We start from the raw sequence: 22055 nt of genomic DNA, 5'->3' as shown, positions 1-22055 counted from the left end.
GCAAACTCATAGAGACAGAAAGCAGGCTCGTGGTTGGCAGGGGCTGGAGGAGAGGGAGATGAGGGGTGACCAGCTTTCTCTTTAGGGTATGTTCTGGAATTAGATAGTGATGATGGTTGCACTATGTCGTGAATATATTATGAATGTACTCAAAGACACTGAATTGTAGACTTTAGAATGGTTAAACTGGTGAATTTTATCTCAATTTAAAAAATGAGCTGGAATTTGCTACCACCTTAGCGGATGGTGACCTGAAGTTACAATTAAGTTAATTTAAAGGAAAAGGAAAAATTTTTCCCCCCAACCTCTGAGTTTGTGGGCGGGACTCATTCCTATTATCTAACCCTAAGACAAGGAGCCTGTATCTGGAGACATAGGAGGACCCAGGTTTACCTGGGATGGAACTCTAGAGACAGGAACACGGAGTGTGTTAGAAGGTGGTAAAAACACTGCCCAAGGGAAGAAGACTGGGTCCTGATGACCTCGGAGCTCAGCCCAGTCCTGGGCTGACCAGCTCCAGACTTCTTTTATTGGACTTTCGAGGCTAAGCCTTTGTTCTTGGGGTCTTCTCTTACAGTCTGCCGAATCGAATCCAAACGAATGTGGCATCCTAGAGGATGTGTGATCTGAAGCATTAGCAGACGTTACGTGGGCAAACTGGTGTGTGAGGGGCTACAGGTTGGGATGAGAAGGACCAAGAGGAAACGTATTTCAGGCAGAGGGGAGAGAATGTTTCCTGGCCTGGAGGAAAGACAGAACACAGTTGGGTGTGTCTGGGGCCAGCAGAGAAGGGGAAGAAGGAGATGAAGCCTGAAATAGGAGCAGGGCTAAGACATGAGGGGCCTTGTAGCCTTGTAAGAAGTTGGACCAGGGCTTCCCTGGTGGCGCAGTGGTTGAGAGTCCGCCTGCCGATGCAGGGCACACGGGTTCGTGCCCCGGTCCGGGAGGATCCCACATGCCGCGGAGCAGCTGGGCCCGTGAGCCATGGCTGCTGAGCCTGCGCGTCCAGAGCCTGTGCTCCGCAACGGGAGAGGTCACAACAGTGAGAGGCCCGCGTACCGCAAAAAAAAAAAAAAAAAAAAAAGAAGTTGGACCAAGCCCACAGGTAGAGGGGGCCCTGAAGGACTGGTGAGGTTCACATTTTACGAAGATGCCTCTGGTGCTGAGACAGGAGGAAGCAAGAGCCGAGGGAGACCGTAAGGAGACTGAGGCTGCGGCCAGACAGATGAAATGGACTTGTACTTGGCGCGGGGCTGTGAGAAGGGAGCCTCTGAAACGGACGGTTCACAGGAGTCGGTACTGATTGGATCTGGTGGTGGGGGACAGAGCAGGAAGGCTGAGGATGAGGAATCATGGGCTGAGAGAGGACGCAGACGTGGGGCTGGGCGTGGAGCCGGAGGTGGCCCGGGCTCAGCCACGGAAAGAGTGCCCAAGTGAAGACCATCGAGGGAGCCCTGGCCTGGGAGTCAGAAAACCAGCCAACCGTGCGCTCGTGCGGTGCCGCCTTCAGCAATGCCCTTGACCTCTCTAATTACGGTCCTCATCCTTAACTGGGGGTGTTGTCAGTTCACGTTTGTCAAGCCCCCTGGCACTTACTAGATGCTCAATGTTAACTGAATCTGAAATGTTGCTCCGTCGGCACTTTGCTCTCTCGTGCTCGCCGATTCTGGCCGAAGACACAGCCCTCACCCCTCTGCTCTGGCTCCAGGGTAGCCCAGAGGAAAGCCCCTCATCTTCCTTGAGCCGCATGAACTTGATTCCCGTTTTAACAGAGGACAAGCAGGAGGCTGCCAGGTGGACCTGGATTAGAAGCCAGGGCTCCCGGCTCCAGGGTCCGCGCTCCCGGCTCCGCAGCATCTGGACTCCCGCCGAGGGGGCGGGAGGCCGGGGGGCGGGGCTGCGGGTCCCCTCGCGCCCCGAGCCTCCTCCCTCCCTGCGCCCGCCCTGCCGCACCTCCCCGCGCTCCTCCTCCCCCGCCCCGGCTCTGCGCGGAGGCTGCGGCTCAGCGGGGCAGGCGCGGCGCGCGGGGACCCAGGCGGTGGCGGCCGCCGGGCGCAGCGGGTCCGGCGCGGGGAGCCGGGCTCAGCCTCGGCCTGCGCCAGCCCCGACCCTCGCCCACCCGAGGCCGGTCTGGGGGGCCCGCAGGGCGCGCGGAGCGCAGAGTGCGCGTCGGGCCGGGCTCCGCACCTCCGCACAGGAGCGCGGGCGCGGCGCGGCGCGGCGCAGCGACAGGCATGGAGCCGGCCCAGGAGCCCCCCGCGCGGGCCCGGCCGCCGCCGCCCCCCGCCGTCCGCCCCGCGCCCGCCCCCGCCGCGCCCAGGCTGCGCTCGCCAGCCGAAGCGGAGGGCCGCGGTCCCGAGGGGCTGCTGCGGCGATCGGGGTCGGGCTACGAGGGCAGCACCAGCTGGAAGGCGGCCTTGGAGGGTAAGCGCCTAGCGGCCCTCCATCCCCCGGCCCGGGGACCCGGGAGGCGGGACAGAGTCACCTTGGCCGGTCTCCCGGTGGGGAGAGCGGGGAGCGCGACTCTGGAACCCGGAGGATTGCCAGGGCATCAGATGACACATTGTGGGGCGGTGGGGAACAGGTAACTGGGGACCACCTATAGTTCAACCTTGACCCTGTCTCTGCAGCTAACTCCCTCTTTGACCTTGGGAGCAGGTTTCACGCTCTGAGCCTGTTTCCTTATGAGTGAAGGGGGACAGTTACTGTCCGGCACTCACCCGATAGGCATATTGAGAGAGTGGCTTGACCCTATAGCAGTGAAAGTGCTTTGGGCAAAGTGACAAAAGCTATGGACCCCGACGCGGTGCTAATGCCCCGTGAGAAGGGGGTTGGGGGATGGGGCGCTGGTGGTGCCTGGAGGGAGAATCGGCCAGAGGGCCTTCCCTGCAAGTCGGGGGTCCCACCTACCTCTTCCAGTCAGAGGGGCTCACGGCCTGACCCCTGACTGGCCAAGGGGGCGGTCACCAAAGTGGAAGACAGATTTCAAGTTCGTGAGTTCAGTTAACTTGTGTGGCCACTTGTGCGTTGTGGGAGGTGCTGGAGCTGCCCGGAGGGCTGGTACTCTGGACACCCGGAGTCCAAAGGCCGAGGACCTGCCTGGATGGCATCAACTAGGGAAGCCCAGGACCTGGATCACCCAACCATTAGGGAAGGAGTGTCAGAAAAGGAGGGCTTCCTGGAGTAGGTGACCTCTTAGGAGGTGTGGAAAGAGAAAGATGGGTGCACCAGGCTCGAGGAGTGACACGTTCAGGGATCAAGTGGCGAGGACTCGCCTGTGCCTTGTGGGGAACTGACCTCCAGAATACCAGGATCGGGGTGGGGCGCGGTGAGAAGAGAGGAGTCTGGAGGGCCCAGACCGTGAGTGGCCACCCAGGCCTTGCGAAAGTGTTTGGACTTTGTCTGAAGCAGCTGTTGAGAGATTTGAAGCATAGAATGAGACAGTGGGGGGCCCTTGGAGAAGTGGTGGTGGCCCAGAGGGGTCAGACCAAGGCCAGGTCAGTGAGGAAGGCGGGGCCGTGGTCAGGGGAGGGACATAACCAGTGCCAGCCAGGGCAGGTGCCTGGCCAAGCAGGGAGAGGGGGGGACAGTTCTGTCAGCATTTGGCCCAAAGGCTGGTAGGCCAAGGGACACAGATGGCCTGAGGAGGGGCTGTGCAGACTCTGAGGGGAAAGCTGGACACCTGGATGGTGATTTGGGACAAAGGAGGCAAAGATGTTGGAACTCAGTGTAGGACAGCCATTGCAGAGGACCTTCGGTCTGGGGAGAGCTGAGCTGAATAAAGGGGGACAAACCCTCTCTTTGTCGTGTATCTTCGGGCTCACTGTTAGATTTGCCTGTGACCCCCTGCTTCCTTCCTGCCCAAGTTATTTCTTGAAGTTGCTCACGCCTCTTGCCTGTATTTCTCCACTCGTTCATGCGGAAGCATCTCTCCAGGGGCTGCCCTAACCTCATTCTAACCCCCAGGGCTTAGGGGCCACTTCAGGGGTGGTGCGGCCTCTTTCAGTGCCTCCGACTGGCTGGCTCCCGTCTCACCTCCCATCCTGACCTTGGCCCCTTCTGCTTCCCACTCCCAGCCATGGCTGGGCCGACCACCTGCAAGTTAGGCTGAAGAAGAAGCCACACGCCCGGCAGGAAATGGCCCAGGGGGTCTCTCAGGACACTGGGTCTTCCAGGCCCTGTGGAGTCTAGCCCACTCTGTGCTCAGTGCCCACCTGTGGCCCAGCCTCGCCTCGCCTGTCTGGACATGGCTCCCTGCCTGGCCCGGCTCTGTGTCTCGTGGCACCTCCGGCCCCTGCCCTCGTTCCCGTGGTCCACCAGGAGCAGCCCCACCCTGGTGCCTGTGGACCTTGGGGGCTCAGCATCTGGGGCCTGTGGGCCTTTTCCACAGGAGTTTTAGGATGTGGAGTCTGTGTCCCTGCCAGGGGCCTCCCCTCCACTGGTCCCGAGTATCTCCTGGGTGTTCCCTGGGCGCCGCGTCTCCTGCGGGGAGAGGGGAGCTCTCGGACCACGATGGTGCTCTCCAGGGTCCTGCCGTGTGCTTATCCCCCCACATTCACGCACTCTTCCTCACCTCCCACAAACACTCCTGGAGGCCCCACTGTTCCAGCGCAGCTCTAGGCACTGGGAACATCCCTGTCCTTGCAGAAATCATAGGACAGGGGCTGAGGCAGCCTGCTGCAGTGCAAAGAGCACTGATTCTGGAGTTGGGTAAGCCTGAGCCAGATCCTTCCACTGCCAGCGGGCTGGCAGGTTTTCAAACTTGTCTGAGCCTCAGTTTCTTCATCTGCTAAGCAAGATAAGGATTTCTGCCTCTCGGGGCTACACAGACAAAGGTGCTGGGGTGTAGGCTGTGTGCAGGTGATCCCTTTCCCCAGTCCCTAGAGCCCGGCATCCCTGATGAGGGAACCCAGGGAAAGTGTATGACCAACTGCTCAACTGAAATCCTTTGACTGCTCGTCTGCCTACTGTGAGTCCACTTCCGGCCCCAAACTGAAGTCCTCATAATAAGCTCAGTCCACAGACCCTGAGAAACACCCATGATGGGATGAGGGGTCTGCCAGGTCTGGGGACCAAGGGGTTTTGCAGCCCTTGCTTAGCCAAGCATCTGTCTTGAGACTTCTTGATTTGACCAAGCTGAACCCTCAGGGGGCCTGTGCTCCTGTATTACCACGTACCGAATATTTATCAAGTACCTACAAAGCGCGAGCCTCGTGCTGGGGCTTTCACAATAGCTGTCGTGTTTAACCCTCACATCTGCCCTTGCAGGGGCTTGGGGAGTGTTGTACCTATCTTACATATGAGGAAACTGAGACTCAGAGAGGCTAAGTGTCTTGCCCAAGGATGCACGTTGCTCTCTCACTCGTGAAATCCCGTCGGGTTTGCCACGAGGCCCTCTGATGTGAAACCTCTTACTCTGTCCTGAGCTGACCAACGTGCGGCTTGGGGAGGCTAATTGGAGAGAATCAAATTGTGCTTCTGACGCATGTAGCTCCCCTCCCCGCGCTCCTGAGACAGCCCTGCCACCTCCGGCAGATGCTTTTTCCTCTTCACAGGTTAAGTGACGTGGAAAACGTCTTAAATCTGAAGCTGGGATTAGAGCCCAGGTCTTTAAGACTCTCCTTCGATGAACAGTTAGCTTTATAAATAGGAAGCCAAACAGAAATTCTCCCGATTGAGTCCTCTCCCTGTGGATATTAACCTTTCCTTCCACCCTCAGCCTTGGGGGACAGGCTGGGAAAGTGATCCAGAGCTCCCGCCTGGGTTCTGGAAAGACTGGAGGTGATGGGAGATGGGAATATTTCTGGCATTGGGGTAGGGAGGGTGAGGAAAAGCAGCCTGGGGGTACAGGAGTGGGGACAGAGTGATTCTGCAAATCTCAGGCTATAGATTTTCCAGTGCTCACCAATTCTGAATTTTTAATGTTGAAAGTTTCTTGATAAGACATAAACCCACAACTTCCTGCTCAAAACCACACACATGCATTTAGCAAAGCCTCTTAAAAATGTAAAAATTACCAAACTCTGCATTTGATAGTTTGTGACAGTCAAGAGTATGCTTTCCAGGCCGTGGCCCTGGCACCTTAGAGACGTCAGCTATGATTCTCTTTTGCACTGTGGATGTGAGGGTGTTGGGAGATCTGTCTGGGCTTGGGTGCCAGGTTTTTTTCAGTTGTTCCTTCTAACATTAGGCTAAGTCATATACATTTATAACATAAATAAACTGCACCCTCAAACTCCATCTAATAAGGGCCATTGCATAGAAGGAAGGACTGCTGAGTTAGACATTTGTTACGGCTTGAATTGTATCCCCCCCAAAGAGATATGTTGAAGTCCCAACTCCCCAGCACCTCAGAATCTGCCCTTATTTGGAAATATGGTCCTTGCAGTTGTAATTAGTTCAGATGGGGGCATACTGGAGCAGGGTGGGCTCCTAACCCAATATGACTGGTGTCCTTATAAGAGGTGGTCACATGAAGACAAAGAGACACACAGGGAGAAGGATGTGACGACGAAGGCCGAGACTGCAGTGACGCAGCTGCCAGCCAACCAGCATGAACGAGGACAAGGCAAGGCAACCAGCACAAACGAGGACAAGGCAAGGAAGGATTTCCCTACAGGTCTCAGAGGGAGCACAGCCCTGCTGACAACTCGATCGTGGACTTCTAGCCTCCAGAACCGCGAGACAACACACTTCTGGTGTTTGAAGCCCCCTGCTTTGTGGTGCTTTGTTACGTCAACCTAGGAAACTAATACAACATTGTCTTGGCGTGTCAGACTCTAGCGCACCCTCTCTCTGTCCACAGCGCAGCAGCCAGAGCAGTCATCCCCATGAGAGAGCGAAGAGAGTCCTCAGGTCCGGCAATGCTGGGGACACAGGCACAGACTCCCCTTTCCCCGAAAGCAGGTGTATATCCGCACGGCCAAGGGCATTGTCATTCAGGGTAGCTAGATTCCCTTTGTGTTCTTTAGTATCAGTGGGTGCTCTGTAACATGCAAGGCAATGACCAAGCCCTGTTTTAAGGAACCCAAACGTGAGTAAAGCACTGCCCTCACCCTAGAGAAGCCCATGGGCCGATTATCATCATGATGGTAACTGCTAACACTGAGGGAGAGCTTACCATGCCAGGCACTGCTCTAAGGCCTATACGTTGAATTCTCATAAAATTCTAAGAGGGAGACACCATTATGACTTCATTTGAAAGACGAGGAAAATGAAATAAAATAGAAGCTAAGTAGCTTTGCCACTAAAAAGTGGCAGAGCTGGGATTTGAACCCCCGTGAAATGGCTGACGATGCTATGCTCTTATTGCAGTGCCAGGGTTATAGAAGAGGACTGAGAGGCATTTAAAGAAGGGAAAGGAGGGACTTCCCTGGTGGTCCAGTGGTTAAGACTCTGCACTCCCAATGCAGGGGGCCTGGGTTCGATCCCTGGTCGGGGCACTAAGATCCCACATACTGCAACTAAGCCTGCGCGAGCTGCAACAAAGACCCAGTGCGGCCAAAAAAAATTAAAAAATAAAAAAAATAAAGAAGGGAAAGGCAGGATTCATATGCAGCTCAAGGGGATTAGTCTTACAACAAGCTGCCCCTGAGGACAGCAGAGCAGACACAGAAGGAGCCCAGCCCTCGAGGGCAGGCGTGAGCCTCTGTTTTTACCGTGCCGGAAGGCACCCACCTCTGGACTCCTGGTCACTTGCCAGTATAGACCGTGCTCATAGGAAGGACTCCCGGATGTCTGTTGGACTTGCAAGTAAAGATGGCAGACTGCGTTTATTTTCTTCCTCTCCCAAAGCTCATTAATACAACCGTAAAGGGATTTTTAAAAGGTCACAAGGATAACAAGAACAGGAGACAAAACAATAGCAACGAGGGGCTTCCCTGGTGGCGCAGTGGTTAAGAATCCGCCTGCCAAGGCAGGGGACACGGGTTCGAGCCCTGGTCCAGGAGGATCCCACATGCCCCGGAGCAACTAAGCCCGTGCGCCACAACTACTGAGCCTGCGCGCTAGAGCCCGCAAGCCACAACTACTGAAGCCCGTGCGCCTAGAGCCCGTGCTCCGCAACAAGAGAAGCCACCGCAATGAGAAGCCCGCGCACCGCAATGAAGAGTAGCCCTCACTCGCCGCAACTAGAGAAAGCCTGGCGGTGCAATGAAGACCCAACGCAGCCAAACATAAATAAATAAATTTAACAAACAAACAAACACATAGGGATCAACGATGGTGTAACTGACACTGAATCCACTGGCCTGAGAAAGTTCAGGAAGCAGAGGAGCAACCTGAATCACAAACAGGAACCCCACAGCGCAGAGACCGGGGCACCAGTCAGCACGGCCGTGAATGAAGAGGGAGCTGAAATCAGGAGGGCTGGTTGAACACTTGTTAGGAAGACTTCAAATCCCCAAATCCTCTCCCCACCCTGTGAGCCCATCCCCAGCCCTCTGCCTTGGGGAGAGAGGGCCTCCAGACACCAACACACTTGAGAGCAAGCAGTTAAGGCGACATTTATGTATTGAGGGCTCAGGTTGGCCTCCTAGCCTCTTTTCCCAGCCAAGCCTATACCCTCCAGGAGGGAAAACAGAAGAGCAGTCTCTAGGGACACTGACCCAAGAGGAAAAACCCAAGGAGGTCAACAAACAGCCTTGAGGACCAGCCCGTCACTCTGCCACGACCCTCACAGTTAATAAGCCCCCCTTCCTGTCTCAGAGGTGCCAGTGAAGTCCTATTCCTCCTGCCTTAATCATGAACAAATAACCAAGGATCTCCAGACATCTGAGGAAAGTCTCTGACATGGAAGCTAGAGACCAAAACAAATGAACAGGAAAAAAAAAACAGTTTGGAGAAAACAGAGATTATACAGATTAAGCTTTCTGCCCACCGCTCCCCCACCCCCTCTGGAGCCCCCCTCCCCCCAAAAAAACCCCTAAAAAACTATCAGTAATATCCTCAGAGAGGTAAGAGAAAATTTTGCATCATTAAAATAAGAACAGGGGGCTTCCCTGGTGGCGCAGTGGTTGAGAGTCCGCCTGCCGATGCAGGGGACACGGGTTCGTGCCCCGGTCTGGGAAGATCCCACATGCTGTGGAGCGGCTGGGCCCGTGAGCCATGGCCGCTGAGCCTGCGCGTCCGGAGCCTGTGCTCCGCAATGGGAGAGGCCACAACGGTGAGAGGCCCGCGTACCGCAAAAAAAAAAAAAAATAGAACAGGATGCTTTAAGAGGGAGTATTCAGGGAACAGCATCAACAAACCCAAAAAAACCTTAGCAGTTAAAAATAATTGTAGAAATAAAAGATTCAGTAGAGAGTGGGAAGATAAAGTTGAAAAAAATCTTCAGGAAATAGCAAAGGCAAAGTGGATGTAAGGGCTTCCTCTCTCCTCTCTGGTGGCTCTTCCTTTTCTAATAAGGGCACTAATCCCATCCTGGGGGCCCTCACCAAGAATGGAATCTGCTGGTACCTTGACCTTGGACTTCCTTGCCTCCAGAATTGTGAGAGAGAGGTGTCTGTTGTTTCAGCACCCAGTCTGTGGTTTTTGTTAGCGCAGCCTGTGCAGACTGAGTCAAAGGTGAAGTAGAATTCCTGATTCTGCCTCATCAGCTTAAAGGAGTTTTGAAGTTGAAATAATGATGAGCACACAGAAGTGTAAGCAAAGGAAAATGATTAATTACAGGGAAACAAGAAGTTGTGTAGAAATAAAGATCATAATACACTGCATAGCTTTCCTGGGAGTAGCATTTACATTGCCCTACGAAAAGAACACCTAATTATCAGTGTAACACAAACTATGATGTTGAGAGAGCAGGTAGTGTGTGAGTGGTCAGGATGGGGACAGTCATGCAGAGAATTAAATCTTCCTCATTACTGTGGGAAGTTAATAAGTAGTGTCTTAAATAGAAAAGTCAAAAAGTATTGACATACGCAAAGCTTTTAGAGATTTGGAGGTAAATACCAAAAGAATTAGCTAAAAGGGTTGGAAGTAGTTGCCTCTGTGGAAGGGGCAATGTTCTTTGGTTGTTAGTTTGTTTAGTGAAGCCTGATAGAATTTCTTGGCTTCAGATCTGTTGCTTTTCAGATCCTTGATAAAGGACCAGGTTTCTTTTCCCAATTGGTTGTGAAGTACAATACAGACAAATTACTAGAAAGAGTATCAGGCACTTGGATGTCACAGCAATGCTGAATTGCTGTAAGTTTCTAGAGACTTCCTCTCGATTTTGGTACTTAGCTCGTCATGGGTGAGTAATGGTGGACAGCCCAGCACTGGGCTGTGGAGACACTTCTTTCATCTATACACACATATAACTTTTTTTTTTTTTTTTCGGTACGCGGGCCTCTCACTGCTGTGGCCTCTCCCGTTGCGGAGCACGGGCTCTGGATGTGCAGGCTCAGCGGCCATGGCTCACGGGCCCAGCCGCTCCACGGCATGTGGGATCTTCCCGGACCAGGGCACGAACCCGGGTCCCCTGCATCGGCAGGCAGACTCTCAACCACTGCGCCACCAGGGAGGCCCCCACATATAACTTTTAAAAGGTTTTAAAAATGGTTAAAAATAGAAAGGGAGTTCTCACCTACTAGGATGGCTATAACAAACAAAAATGGAAACTAACCAGTGTTGGTGAAGAGATGGAGAAATTAGAACACTTGTGCGTTGGCATTGCTGGTAGGATGCAAAATCGTGCAGCAGCAGTGGAAGACAGTTTGGTGGTTCCTCAAAAAGTCAAATGTAGAATTACTATATGATCCAGCAATTCCACTCCTAGGTATATACCCAAAAGAATTGAAAATGGACTCAAACAGATATTTGCCAATGTTCATAGCAGCATTATTCACAATAACCAAAAGATGGAAACAGCCCAAGTGTCTGTCAATGGATGGATGGATGGATGGATGAACAAAATGTATATAATTACACAATGGGATATTATTCAGCCATAAAAAAGGAATGAAATTCTGATGTGCTACGACATGGATGAACCTTGCAAACATTATGTTAAGTGAAAGAAGTCAGACCCAAAAGGACAGATATTGTATGATTTCACTTACATGAGGTTCCTAGAATAGGTGAATTTATAGAGACAGAAAGCAGATTAGAGGTTACGAGGGGCTGGAAGGAGGTGGGAATGAGGTGTTAATGCTTAATTGGTACAGAGTTTCTGTCTGGGGTAATGAAAACATTTTGCAAATAGTGGAAATTTGCAAATTCACAGTGCACAACCTTGTGAATACAATTAATGCCACAAATTGCACACTTAAAAATGGTTAAGATGGCAACTTTTATGTTATGTATATTTTATCACAAAAAACCTTTCAAAGACCTTGTGTCTGAAGTCTAAAAGGGTTCTTTCATTAAACATCAAATTAAAATTTTACGTGAGAACAATAAATATAAATTTAAAAGGGAGAAGCCAGAGGATCGGGAAAGCTTTCGTGAAGAGAATGGAGGGTGTGGGGCAGGATTTCAAGAGACTGCAGTGGAGGAGAAGAAATTTGGGAGCAAAGACCCAGCTGAAGGGCTGTGAGGACGGACTGGGGTATTTCAAGGAGTCCGTCTGGCTGAAACCAGGGATGAGGTAGAGAAGCAGCAGGAGATGAAAGATTGGAAAATTCCGACAGCCACTAAAGGAGTTCAAGTGCGTAGCCCCGGAGGGAGGGTTCTTAAGCAGGGGGATCGCAGAATCAGACAGACCCGTGCTTTAGAACGGCACCTCAGACTGCGGCATCAGAGTCTCCTGGAGGGCTTGTTCAAACACAGCCCCAGAGCTTCTCACTATCAGGACTTGCGGCCGGAGGTGGGGATGGGTGGTGGGGATGTGCCAGGTAATAACCCCTTTCTCTCTCCTCAGACACCACCACGCGTCTCCTGCTGGGGGCCATCGCAGTGCTTCTGTTCGCCATCCTGGTGGTGATGAGCATATTGGGTGAGCATAGATGTCAGAGCATTTATGCAATTCAGTTCCTACACACCTCGTCAAGGGCATGTCTAATTAGGTAAAGAAAGGTTCCAGACATACCGCCAATTCTGTGGGGTCAAAGTAAATAGGAAATAGAGTGTTGGTTCTAGATGAGATTTTAGCCTAAAATAGTACATTCACACATCGACTATACCTGTCCTCTTTGCTAAGCCGTGCAGTGAAAGTGGAGATGTTAACTTAGGTACGTTCACAAAAATGCTTCGGGAATGCAGAACAAACTTGGTGTGTGTTAGTCACGTAATGCTTCTTGAAGGAGACGGTTTGGGTTAAGGGCCTTAGAGATCTCATTCACTCACTCAACAAACATTTATTGAGCCCGGCTGTGTGTCAGGCCCCGGGCTAAGTGTCGGAGATTGTTTTAAATGTATGACATCAACTTCCCTGCCCAGTGGTAGAGGTTGTTACTGCCTGGGGGCTTCCCAGAGGTGGGGAACACATGTGCTAACCCCTGAAGAATGAATAGTTTCCTAGAGAGCAGGAGGTAGAGGGACCAGAGCATTCCAAGGGGGAGAGGCCTGAGAAACACGGAGTGGCAGGTAGGACTGAAAGGGGTGAAGGAGGAATGCAAAAGGGGAAACTGCTACTAAGCAAGGGAGGCGAGGCTATATGACCCTGGGATTTGCTGCATTTAATGGATTCAAGTCAAAGTATGTCATGGCTTCTGAAGGGTTTGCAAAGTGACTTCAAGACCTCTGTCTTTCATCTTCGAGAAGCACCCTAAGACCTCAAAATGGGAGGAAAATCCACTGATAACATCAATTCCTACCAAACCCTCACCTGTAGGGCATGCAGGCTACGCAGGGAGCTGTGAGTACTTAGCAAGGAATGTGGCGAGCGCTGGGGTGAGCCTGGGTTCACCTAGACTAATTGTTACAAATCAAATTGTTCTGTTGCTAGGTTGGGAGGACAGGGCAATGTGTAAACACAGCATATTGAGATTGCGGTAAAACACAAGAGTCCCTGGAGATCCTCGTGGGAATGCATGGCCAGTAGGTCTAAGTGGGCCTGGAGCTCATCGAGCAGGCATGCCAGAGTGCCCATTAATTAACTGGTGTTGGTGTGGTGGTAGCTCCCCTGGGGGCTCGAGTACCATGGACTTGTTCTTGCCTCTGTCCTGGTCTACATTTTAGTCAATCTCTTGTATGAGAACAAACAAAAAAATATGCTTACGGAATCTGCAGGTGAAACACTTCAAAGAGGAATGCTCAATATGACAGATGAAAAAGAAATCAAGATTAAAATTTATCTTCAGAAACTCAAATGAGCCAATGTGATTGAGATGACTGTGGAAGAAATAAACACAAGATCCTGCATTTGGATTTCAATGTGATTTACACATGTTCTGGACAGGGGAGACCTGGCTTAGGAAGAGATCATAGGAAAATAGTTGGCGAGTATGGCTGAATTCCTTTTGGCAAGGAGGCTTAGAGAATCTCATGGAAGTTCTGGGCCTCCTTCCCAGAAAAGTGCACATAGGCACATATAAGCAGATTCTTCTCACTGGAGGTTCTGAAGACTGGAAAACCCACAGCAGCTGGAAGGGGTACGGTGATCACTGCTGGGTGGTGGACCACAGCTGACGTGTCCCAGCCTGTTCTGGTGGCAGCATTTCACTGGTGATGTGGGCACACCGTACTGAGCCGGGCAGGATGGAGAAGGCTCTGGAGTCCCTGCAAGGGACTGTGGAAGGGACGGTGTCTGTTCAATCCTGGAAGAGGGGAGGCAGGGGTCCTTCTTCAAGTAGGAGGTGGAAGACAGACCAGGTCTGTCCGGGTCACTCCAGAGGCAGATCCTGGACCCACAGGTTCCAGGTCATGGGAAGGCAGGTTGGAACTCAAAAATTGCAAAGGATCTTTCCAGCAATTCAGCAGTGTTAGCTGATGAGGGTGTGGCCAATGAGAGCAGGCCCATCGGGACGGTTCCCACCCTGGCTGGAGAGAGAGGACGCATGGCCCCCAGGTCCCTTCCAAGTCCAAGTTTCTCGGGTTCCACGCCTCGGGGAGTTCGGAGAGAGAGAGGAGAGCTTAACCCAGGGGCCTAACCTGCTGTCACTTCCCCTCGGGGCAGCGTCCCAAATTCCTCTTCCTTACTCATTTAGCCACCAGCCTTTTACCTGCCAGGGACTGTGACAGGCGCTCCCCCGAGGCATGTGGCTGATGGGCACCTAAGTGGAGGCAGGTGGAGGGAGTGGCGGGGAGCTTGGGGGGCCCTGGGGGGCCGCACAGAGGCCCGCTGTGCTGGTGGATACTGACCCCTCTTCCCTGCAGCTTCCAAGGGCTGCATCAAGTGCGAGGCGCCCTGCCCGGAGGACTGGCTGCTCTACGGAAGGAAATGCTACTTCTTTTCTGAGGAACCGAGAGACTGGAACACGGGCAGGCAGTACTGTCACGGCCACGAGGCGGCGCTGGCAGTGATCCAGAGCCAGAAGGAGCTGGTGCGTGCTGGTGGGGCGGGGACCTTCGGGGACAGCCCTGCCCCAAGGACCTGGTGTCCCCTGTGACCTGTTTCCAGAGCACAGCCTGGGGTGGGGGGTGCACGTGGGCTCCATGGGGTCTGAGCAGGTCCACGAGGGGCTCTTGTTTCCACCGCTATTGTCAAGGCCAACTATGTCCACCCGAGGCCGGTTTGCTGAGCTCAACTCAGTATTGAAGCGTGAGCATTACACATTATACCTGCACTTGTGAAATGAAAAATCGCGTTGGCTTCTTCTGCTAGTCCAAATCAGGGCCTGATCTCTCATTTAACACAGTTATATCACTAGAAATGTGAAAGAAACACAATTAGTGGGTCCCTTGGCCATTTGGGGTTTTGAGGGCAACAGTTCATGCAATCCAAATTAGCAGAAAATCTAAGTCGCTTCCGTTTTTCTCTGATACACAGTCTGATAGCTCCTTTCGGCAGAGAAAGGCCCAGGAATATGCGGGTAGAAGGACATCCAGCCTGAGCTTTGAGATGTGTCCCAGATAACCCATCGAGTAGGCAGTTCCAGGCTTCCTGAAAGGGAGGAACGCAGGCATGCTGGCCCACTGAGCTAGGAGACAAACCCTGTTCCAGGCTTCCTGGCCCAGTGGTGCACTCCCAGAGCCCGGGTCCCTTGGAGGCCATCGCAGGCAGCTCCACGTGAGCGCAGGGTGTCTGTAACCCCAGCTCCTCACTCTTGGGATGCAGTGAGGCGTCACCCTCTCCACGTCTATGCATCTTGGGAGCCAGTCTTCCAAGCTGAGGCTAGTCTGGGCACGTGTGAGCAGTCAGGAGACCGCACCTGACTCTGAGGTTTCCCTCTTTCCTTGGTGCAGGAATTCATGTTCAAGTTCACACGGAGGGAGCCCTGGATTGGTCTGCGCAGAGTGGGGGACGAATTCCACTGGGTCAACGGGGAGCCGTTTGACCCAGACACGTGAGCTGAGGCTTCATCTTCTGGCCAAGGAGCTTAGACCGGGGAAGCCATAGCCTCCCGGACGCACCTCCTGAAGAACCTGGTTTCATGCTAGCTGGAGCCGCTCACCTCTAGGGTCAGGGGTGTGGGACAGAGACGCCGTCATGATAACGGCTTTACCACTCTCTCCCTGGTAAAGTCCAGCCTGGTTTGGTGGCCCTGCTCCACGTAGGCAACACGTGGGCCCTGCTCCACATAGGCTCCACGTAGGCAACAGAGCTTCCTGCTGCTGGAAAGGGCCCGGGCTCTTTCCATCTTGTGGCTCCCCAGTCCATCTGCACGGCTCAGTGTGGCTCAGGGAAAGGGAGGACATGCCCTGGACATCCCTCTGCGTTGGCCAGAACTTAGCTTCACGGCCACACCTGACTGCAAGGGAGGGTGGGAGGTGGGGCCTCTGTTCTGGGAGGCCACGTGTCACCTAAACCTTGTCACTGTGGGAGAAATGGGATCTGCACCCTGGGCACCAGGAGGGTTCCCTTAGAGAAAACACCTATTGAGGGTGTTGGTGGTGTGTGCAGTGGTGGTATTATTTGTGTGGCCCACGTGGTATGGCGGGGAGTGTGTGATGGGTTGGCGGGTGTGCAAAGCCAGGGACTGTTTGCGGGGCGATGGTGGCAGGAGTCGTGGGTGTAGGGGCAGTTTAGGCTTAGGGAGACGCAGAGCAGCACACACAGGGGAGTAAGAACCTCAGCTTCTGACGTAGACTCTAAGGCTGGAGGACTAGGCCCGCGGAGCCGGGCGGGGGCACAGCTGCCGACCTGACGTGAACTGCGGCCTGTGACAACTCCTTCCCTGTGCCGGCTTCTCCCTGTCTCCTGCACCTGTCTTTGTCCTCACTGCCTCTTCCTTGTTTTCTTTTTTTTTTCCTTGTCCTGCCCTCATCCCAGATCTGTTCTTAGAGCTGCTGAGAACGTCTTGCCCTTGCTGCTCCCACCTCTCCCCTTCTGGAAGCTTCCTGCTCCCGGAACCCAGGGAGCCCTGGAGGCTGGGGTCCCCAGAGCGCTGACTACCTGACAACCAGCGGGCCTTGGGGCCACGCTTCTCTGACATCGAGGTGGTCCTGGCCCCCCTTCTCCCTCTTGGGGTCCTCCTGATGCCCTCTCTTATGAGACCCCAGCTCCAGCCTTGGCAGGGGGCTCAGGTCAGGGTGACCAAATGAGGTGAAGAAGAAGTGTTGAGATTCAAAAGGGATGATGTTAGGCAGGGAGAACCCCCCCTGTGCTAGATACAGGAGGTGCAGGCAGGGCGCTGTGGGGAAGGTGGGTGTGTGGAGCGTGGTCCTAGACGGGGCCCCGGGTTCCTGGGATGAGTGAGCTGAGCCCGACAGGAATGGCGGAGCCGGATGGAGGAGTGCAGGGTGCGTCCCAGAAACACCCGTGGGCATCACCGGGGGGCTGGAGCCGTGATGCACTGTCTGGAGGCGACGGGAGCCACGCTAGCAAGGTCTGTGGGGGCCGACTGTCCCGGAAGGCTGCTCCAGAGGGAAGGACAAGTCATAGGGCCTCTGGGGCTGCCCAGTGACAGGCCGCGTCTGCCAGGTCATGAGTGCCTGGTCTCTTCTCTCCCCGCCACAGATTCCCCATCTCGGGCCCGGGGGAGTGCGTCTTCGTGGAGCCCACCAGGCTGGTGTCGACGGAGTGTTTGATGACCCGGCCCTGGGTGTGCAGCAAGATGGCCTACACATGAGGTGGGTCAGGCCAGGGGCGGCCCTCCAGCCAGCCTCCGAGGCCTGCCAGCCCCGGGCTCGTCTCCAAGCGAAGCAGTGAGGAGGTTGCCTTCTGCCCCTGGGCACTCCCCCAGGCCCCGGAGTCTTGGTCCCTGGTCTCCTTGGCCCCAGGCAGGTCCTGTGGCTCGGCAGTCAAATCCCATGAGTCAGTAGTACAGCAGGCATCTGTCCCCAGCCACACATGCACACTGACACGCTCACGCATGCCCACGAGGGCACACAGCCCCCGCTCAAATTCAGAGTCCACCCTTAGTCACCCCAACAAGTCCCTCCCTGGCCCTATCCTGGAACATTCCCTCCTCCGGAGGCCCTGGTGCTCTGAGGAAGGCTGGGGGCTGACAGGCTGCGGTACTGTCCACACAGATGGGCCCCCTCCCCATGCATCTCTCTCCTGGTTGCTGGGGAGGCCAGAAGGGAAGCCCCCTCGCCTGGGCCCAGCATCCACCGTCCTTGCCTCGCCTGGGGTCTCAGGCAGGCCCCTGCTGTGTCCGCGGTGCTGCCGTGTTGGTCACTGATGGACTAAAGAGACGACTGGCGTCCAGAGAAGTCGGCTGTCATTTGTTCCAGGATCATGGCTTGGGGGAGGGGCATGTCTCTGGGTGCCCGTCCTTGGAGGGACATGACCAAGAGGCACCGGTGTGGCAGGCGGCATGTGTAGCAAGCAAGGCCAAAAACACACTCTGTGGCCTCAGGGCACCGTTTAATGTTGCCAGGCCACTGAGTTATTCTCAGATGTCTGAGGGGTGTGCTCCATCTGGTTCCTTCATTACTATTCAACTCAGCGTGACAAACATTGATCCACACCTACTTCGTGCCAGACACCACACTAGGCATGGGGACCCACAGCTTCATCCCCCAAGGAGCGCACAGGGAGCAGAGGAAACAGCTTGGAAAGCACTAGAACGTTCTGGAACCCAGTTGAAGGATGGCTTATTCTGCCTTAGGGGAAGATGGGGTGAAGAAAGCAGGAGGATGAGCCACAGAGAAGAGATGATGTTCATGTTGGGCCGGTTAAGAGTTTGTGCAGGTGCTGGGGCCCCTTCCTGTCCCCCCTTGGTCTGCCTGGAGAGGAAGCGGGGACAGGGGTGTGGGGGGAGGCTGGCGGTTCCCCTGGGCCTACAGGGGCTGCAGGTGCCACCCTCTCCAATGCACACACGTGGAGCCCAGAGCAAGCTGTGGCCGGGTAGGACACAGCCAGCCCGCGTGGGAGCCGCGTGTGTGAATCTGGGTCCCGGCCCATCTTCAGAAAATGGCTCACAGGGAAACAGGTCCTGCTCTGCTCGGCTCTGTCCTTTTACTGTCAGTTTTCAGACAAAACTGTCAGCTTGGGTTCGTTGAGCTTTTTGAAAGCTTTCCAGGTATTTAGTAAAATCTGGGGATTTTGTGGTTTCATATTTTATCTTTACGGGAAAGCCAGCGTCGAACCTGAGTGTGCAATAAAGAAGCTAAGGGAATTCAGTGCGGCCTGTGGAGGGGTGGCGGGAGCCCACCGCCTTCCCAGCCCCTGTGGGGAAGTGTGTTGAGGGGCTGGGACTGAGGAAGTGGTCAGCTGCCGCTACTGCCGCTTGGGTTGGTCAGGGGTCCGGGTGGTAAGTGGGAGGGCCCTCACGCCAGTTCTCACCAGTATCTTCCCCTCAAAGATGGGCTCATTGCTTTCCACGTGGCACCTCATTTAAGTCTCTCAGAAAGACCCTGAGGCACGTTATGCTGCCACGGGTGACAAAATGTCCTGGACGGGGTGGGCTAGAGCTGTGCTCTCATCCTGTCCTGTGGGTTCCGGCGGGAAGAAGGGCGCCACGACGTGGGTGGGGAGGGAGCAGTGTGGGACAGCAGGGACCGAGGAACCCGGGCCACTGGGATCTTAGTTCTCATTCAATATGCACAGCCTGCTGCCTCAAGGCACACTGGCAGATGAGCTCTCTAGCCTTGGGCTTGCCCTGGGACCGCACAACAATTCTAAGTCCGGTAGAGCTAAGAGGAACTCTGACCCAAGGTCATGGGTGTTTTAAGAGCTCTCTTATCTGTTCCAACGAGGAAGACCAAAACAAAACACTGGCACTCCAAACTTCAGAAACGTTGAGTATTCTTCCAAAGGTTATACACCAACCAGGCACCCGCACCTCCCACGTGGGCGGAGCCAGGCTGGGTGGGCGGGGCCGCGGAGTCGGGTGCAGTTGGGGCCGGCGGCCACAGGTGGCAGCACGGAGGCCGGACGCTCTGCCGGTTTCGGAGCTCGAGCTGGCCCCCCCCTCGGTGGAGCGTAGGAGGAGGTGTTGGGGGCAGGCCCAAGGGACCACCCTTACTCCAGCCCCACTCCTCAGCCCCTCTGGAGGATTTGCCCCTGGAGTTGAGAAGGTGCTTGGCTGGGAGCCTGGGCGGCTGCGCCCTGGGTGAATTTGACCCCGCACGGCAGCCCTGTCCTCGGCGTAGCCCCTGGAGCCGGCAGGATGCGGGTAGAAGGCCGGAGCACGCACACCAGGTCACCCTCAGACGTCCTTTGTGAAGATGGAGGGACGGGGTTTTTTTTTGCAGGAGGACTCACTTGGAGGTAGCGTTTGTTGCCTTGCTGGTGGGTTTCACTAGTGTTTGCTTAGTAAACCCTCCTACAACCTTACAGATGAGGACGCAGGCTCAGGGCGGTTAAGGGACTTGCTCTACTGCTGTACATCACAGGCCTAGGAGGTGGTGGAAGGGGAGGCGGGGTGGAAGGGGCCACCTTGGGAGAGGACGTGGGGTGCCCACAGGCGATTTTTTTCCTGTGCACTTTTATCGTCGTCGTATGGTTTTCAGGTGAATTTCCCATAGGGAGGGGGTAATGCAAATACTGAGTTCCGTCCTTCTCTCCCTTCAAGGCCCAGCTCGAGCTCCCTGGGACTCCTTCCAGGACAGCGGCAGCCCTCAGTGACCACTCCCTCACCCCAGCAACTCCAGCACTTAAGACTGAGCCTCCTCTCACACCTCCGGAGTCTCTCGGAAGTTTTCATCTGTGACTCATCTCTAAAGTCATCTGACCGCTCTTGGCATCTGACTATAAGCCCCTGGATAGCAGGGATTATGTGTCACTGGCCTCTTTGTAGCACACGTAGCATGTGCTCAAAAAAAATTGTTGTATATGACAATAAGATTGCCCCCAAATGTCATCTCTGAAACTCTTTGCCATGGTGGGAGACAGCAGTGGCTGGCCATCATAAGAGGCTCGTCTTTTTGGCTTTGGTGGGCGTGGCTTTTTGGCTTTGGTGGGCGTGGCATGGTTTTAGAGGCCCGGCAAGATGCACTCTTTAGTTTGTTTTGCTTCAGTTAAGTTAGCTCGCTCACATTCCCTAAGCACGTAGATACTGGGCGGGCTGAGTGGAGGTGACAGGGAGCATCCAGGCCGTGAGGGAGGGAGAGCTGCCTTCGCCTCCAGAACATCCTCTGCATCATACACAGAGCCCCGCTGGCGAGGGCAAGGAGCTGGCCGCGAGTGGAAACCAGGCCCGGGGAGGGTTTCCATCAGTGACTGCGGTTGGCGGCTGAAGATTCCTGTGGTCACCAGGATAATTATGCTAACATCACTGTGCTGTTTGTGAAAGACGACCTGGTTTTCAGAAATGCCCACTGTCTGCTGTGTATTTACATCAGGAGGGGGTGGAGGTAGAGGAGGTAACTGCTCTTTCCTTAGTCCGTAAAGAACTCCAAACTGGGAGCAACTATGAGATTCAAACAGGGGTCATCCAGAAAACCTCCTGCCGTGCCCAACAGAGATCCCACGTCTCAGCCTGGAGTGGACACACACTTTGCCTGACTCAGAAGACCTGCCCGAGTCTGGTCTGGGGCCAGCTCTACCAACAAGCAGATGTGTAGCTCAGGCTGCTGTGCTCAACCTCCCTGACCCCAGGCTTCACCTCTAATATAAAGTAGAAATCGTGCCTGCCCTGCCTACCTCACAGGGTTTTGAGAACTGTAGATGTTAGAATTTCAGGGATTAGAAATTATCGACCCAATTCTCACTATCCATGAGACCACGAGAGGTTAAATAACACGTCCAAGGTCACGCATCTAGCCACGCATCTAGTGGCAAAGCTAGATCTCAGGTCTTGTGGCTCCTCTATTCGTTGTTGATGCTATTATTGCACGTATCATGCTTTGTTTGTTTACCTGTCCACCATCCACGCAGAAGTGTAAGCCCCTAGAGGGCAGGGATCCACTCTCACGCCCCTTTTTTCTCTAGCGCCTGGTACATACTAAAGGTGCTCAATAAACGTGTGTTGACCTAAACTGATCTTGACTCCTAGTTCAAGGGCTCCTTCTTCTACACCATGCTGTCTCTGATCTCAGAAATCTGTACTGCCAGTCCAGCTGCCCACAAAAAGTATGCAAACTTGCAGATGTTTTAGAGAAAAAGATAAGATGCTCAACTGCCTTGCAATGTACTTTAGGGTCCTGTAGTCTAGAGCACAGATTCCATTTGAATAAAGACATACACATCTAAGACAAAATTGTAGGAACAATGAACACTAGTTAAGAGCTTATTAGGGCCAGCCATTCATACAAAGTGCCTGGCCCATAGTAAGTGCTTAAAAATTATCATCTTGGGCTTCCCTGGTGGCGCAGTGGCTAAGAATCCGCCTGCCAATGCAGGTGACACGGGTTCAAGCCCTGGTCCGGGAAGATCCCACATGCCACGGAGCAACTAAGCCGGTGCACCACAACTACTGAGCCTGCGCTCTAGGGCGCGCGAGCCACAACTACTGAAGCCCTCGTGCCTAGAGCCCATGCTCCACAACAAGAGAAGCCATCGCAATGAGAAGCCTGCGCACTGAAACAAAAGAGTAGCCCCCGCTTGCCGCAACCAGAGAAAAGCCCGCATACAGCAACGAAGACCCAACACAGCCAAAAATAAATACATTTATTATATAAAAAAAAAACAATTATCATCTTGTTTC

The 22055-nt window shown here is 54.1% G+C and overlaps 2 protein-coding genes across 2 annotated transcripts in view; one reads left to right on the top strand and one right to left on the bottom strand.

Moving 5' to 3' along the window:
* Positions 1 to 22055, bottom strand: part of HIPK2 (homeodomain interacting protein kinase 2) — a 386834-nt gene that overhangs the window by 156646 nt on the left and 208133 nt on the right. The window lies entirely within an intron of this gene.
* CLEC2L (C-type lectin domain family 2 member L) lies at positions 2235 to 21377 on the top strand. Its single transcript, XM_060156576.1, has 6 exons — positions 2235 to 2424; positions 11840 to 11914; positions 14236 to 14402; positions 15265 to 15365; positions 16979 to 17091; positions 19983 to 21377. Exons 1-5 carry the CDS (start codon positions 2235 to 2237, stop codon positions 17088 to 17090), a joined length of 645 nt encoding a protein of 214 aa, XP_060012559.1. The 3' UTR covers position 17091; positions 19983 to 21377.

The sequence above is a fragment of the Lagenorhynchus albirostris genome, chromosome 8 (genome assembly GCF_949774975.1).
Source record: "Lagenorhynchus albirostris chromosome 8, mLagAlb1.1, whole genome shotgun sequence".
Lineage (NCBI taxonomy): Eukaryota > Metazoa > Chordata > Mammalia > Artiodactyla > Delphinidae > Lagenorhynchus > Lagenorhynchus albirostris.
The sequence above is the reverse complement of the archived record's forward strand: the minus strand, read 5'-3'. Positions and strand labels throughout refer to the sequence as shown.

Excerpts from the sequence above, each read along its gene's own strand:
- CLEC2L (XM_060156576.1), top strand. The coding sequence starts at position 2,235 with ATGGAGCCGGCCCAGGAGCCCCCCGCGCGGGCCCGGCCGCCGCCGCCC. Across the intron at positions 14,403-15,264 it reads TCCAGAGCCAGAAGGAGCTG|GAATTCATGTTCAAGTTCAC; the intron begins GTGCGTGCTGGT and ends TCCTTGGTGCAG. Across the intron at positions 15,366-16,978 it reads GAGCCGTTTGACCCAGACAC|ATTCCCCATCTCGGGCCCGG; the intron begins GTGAGCTGAGGC and ends TCCCCGCCACAG.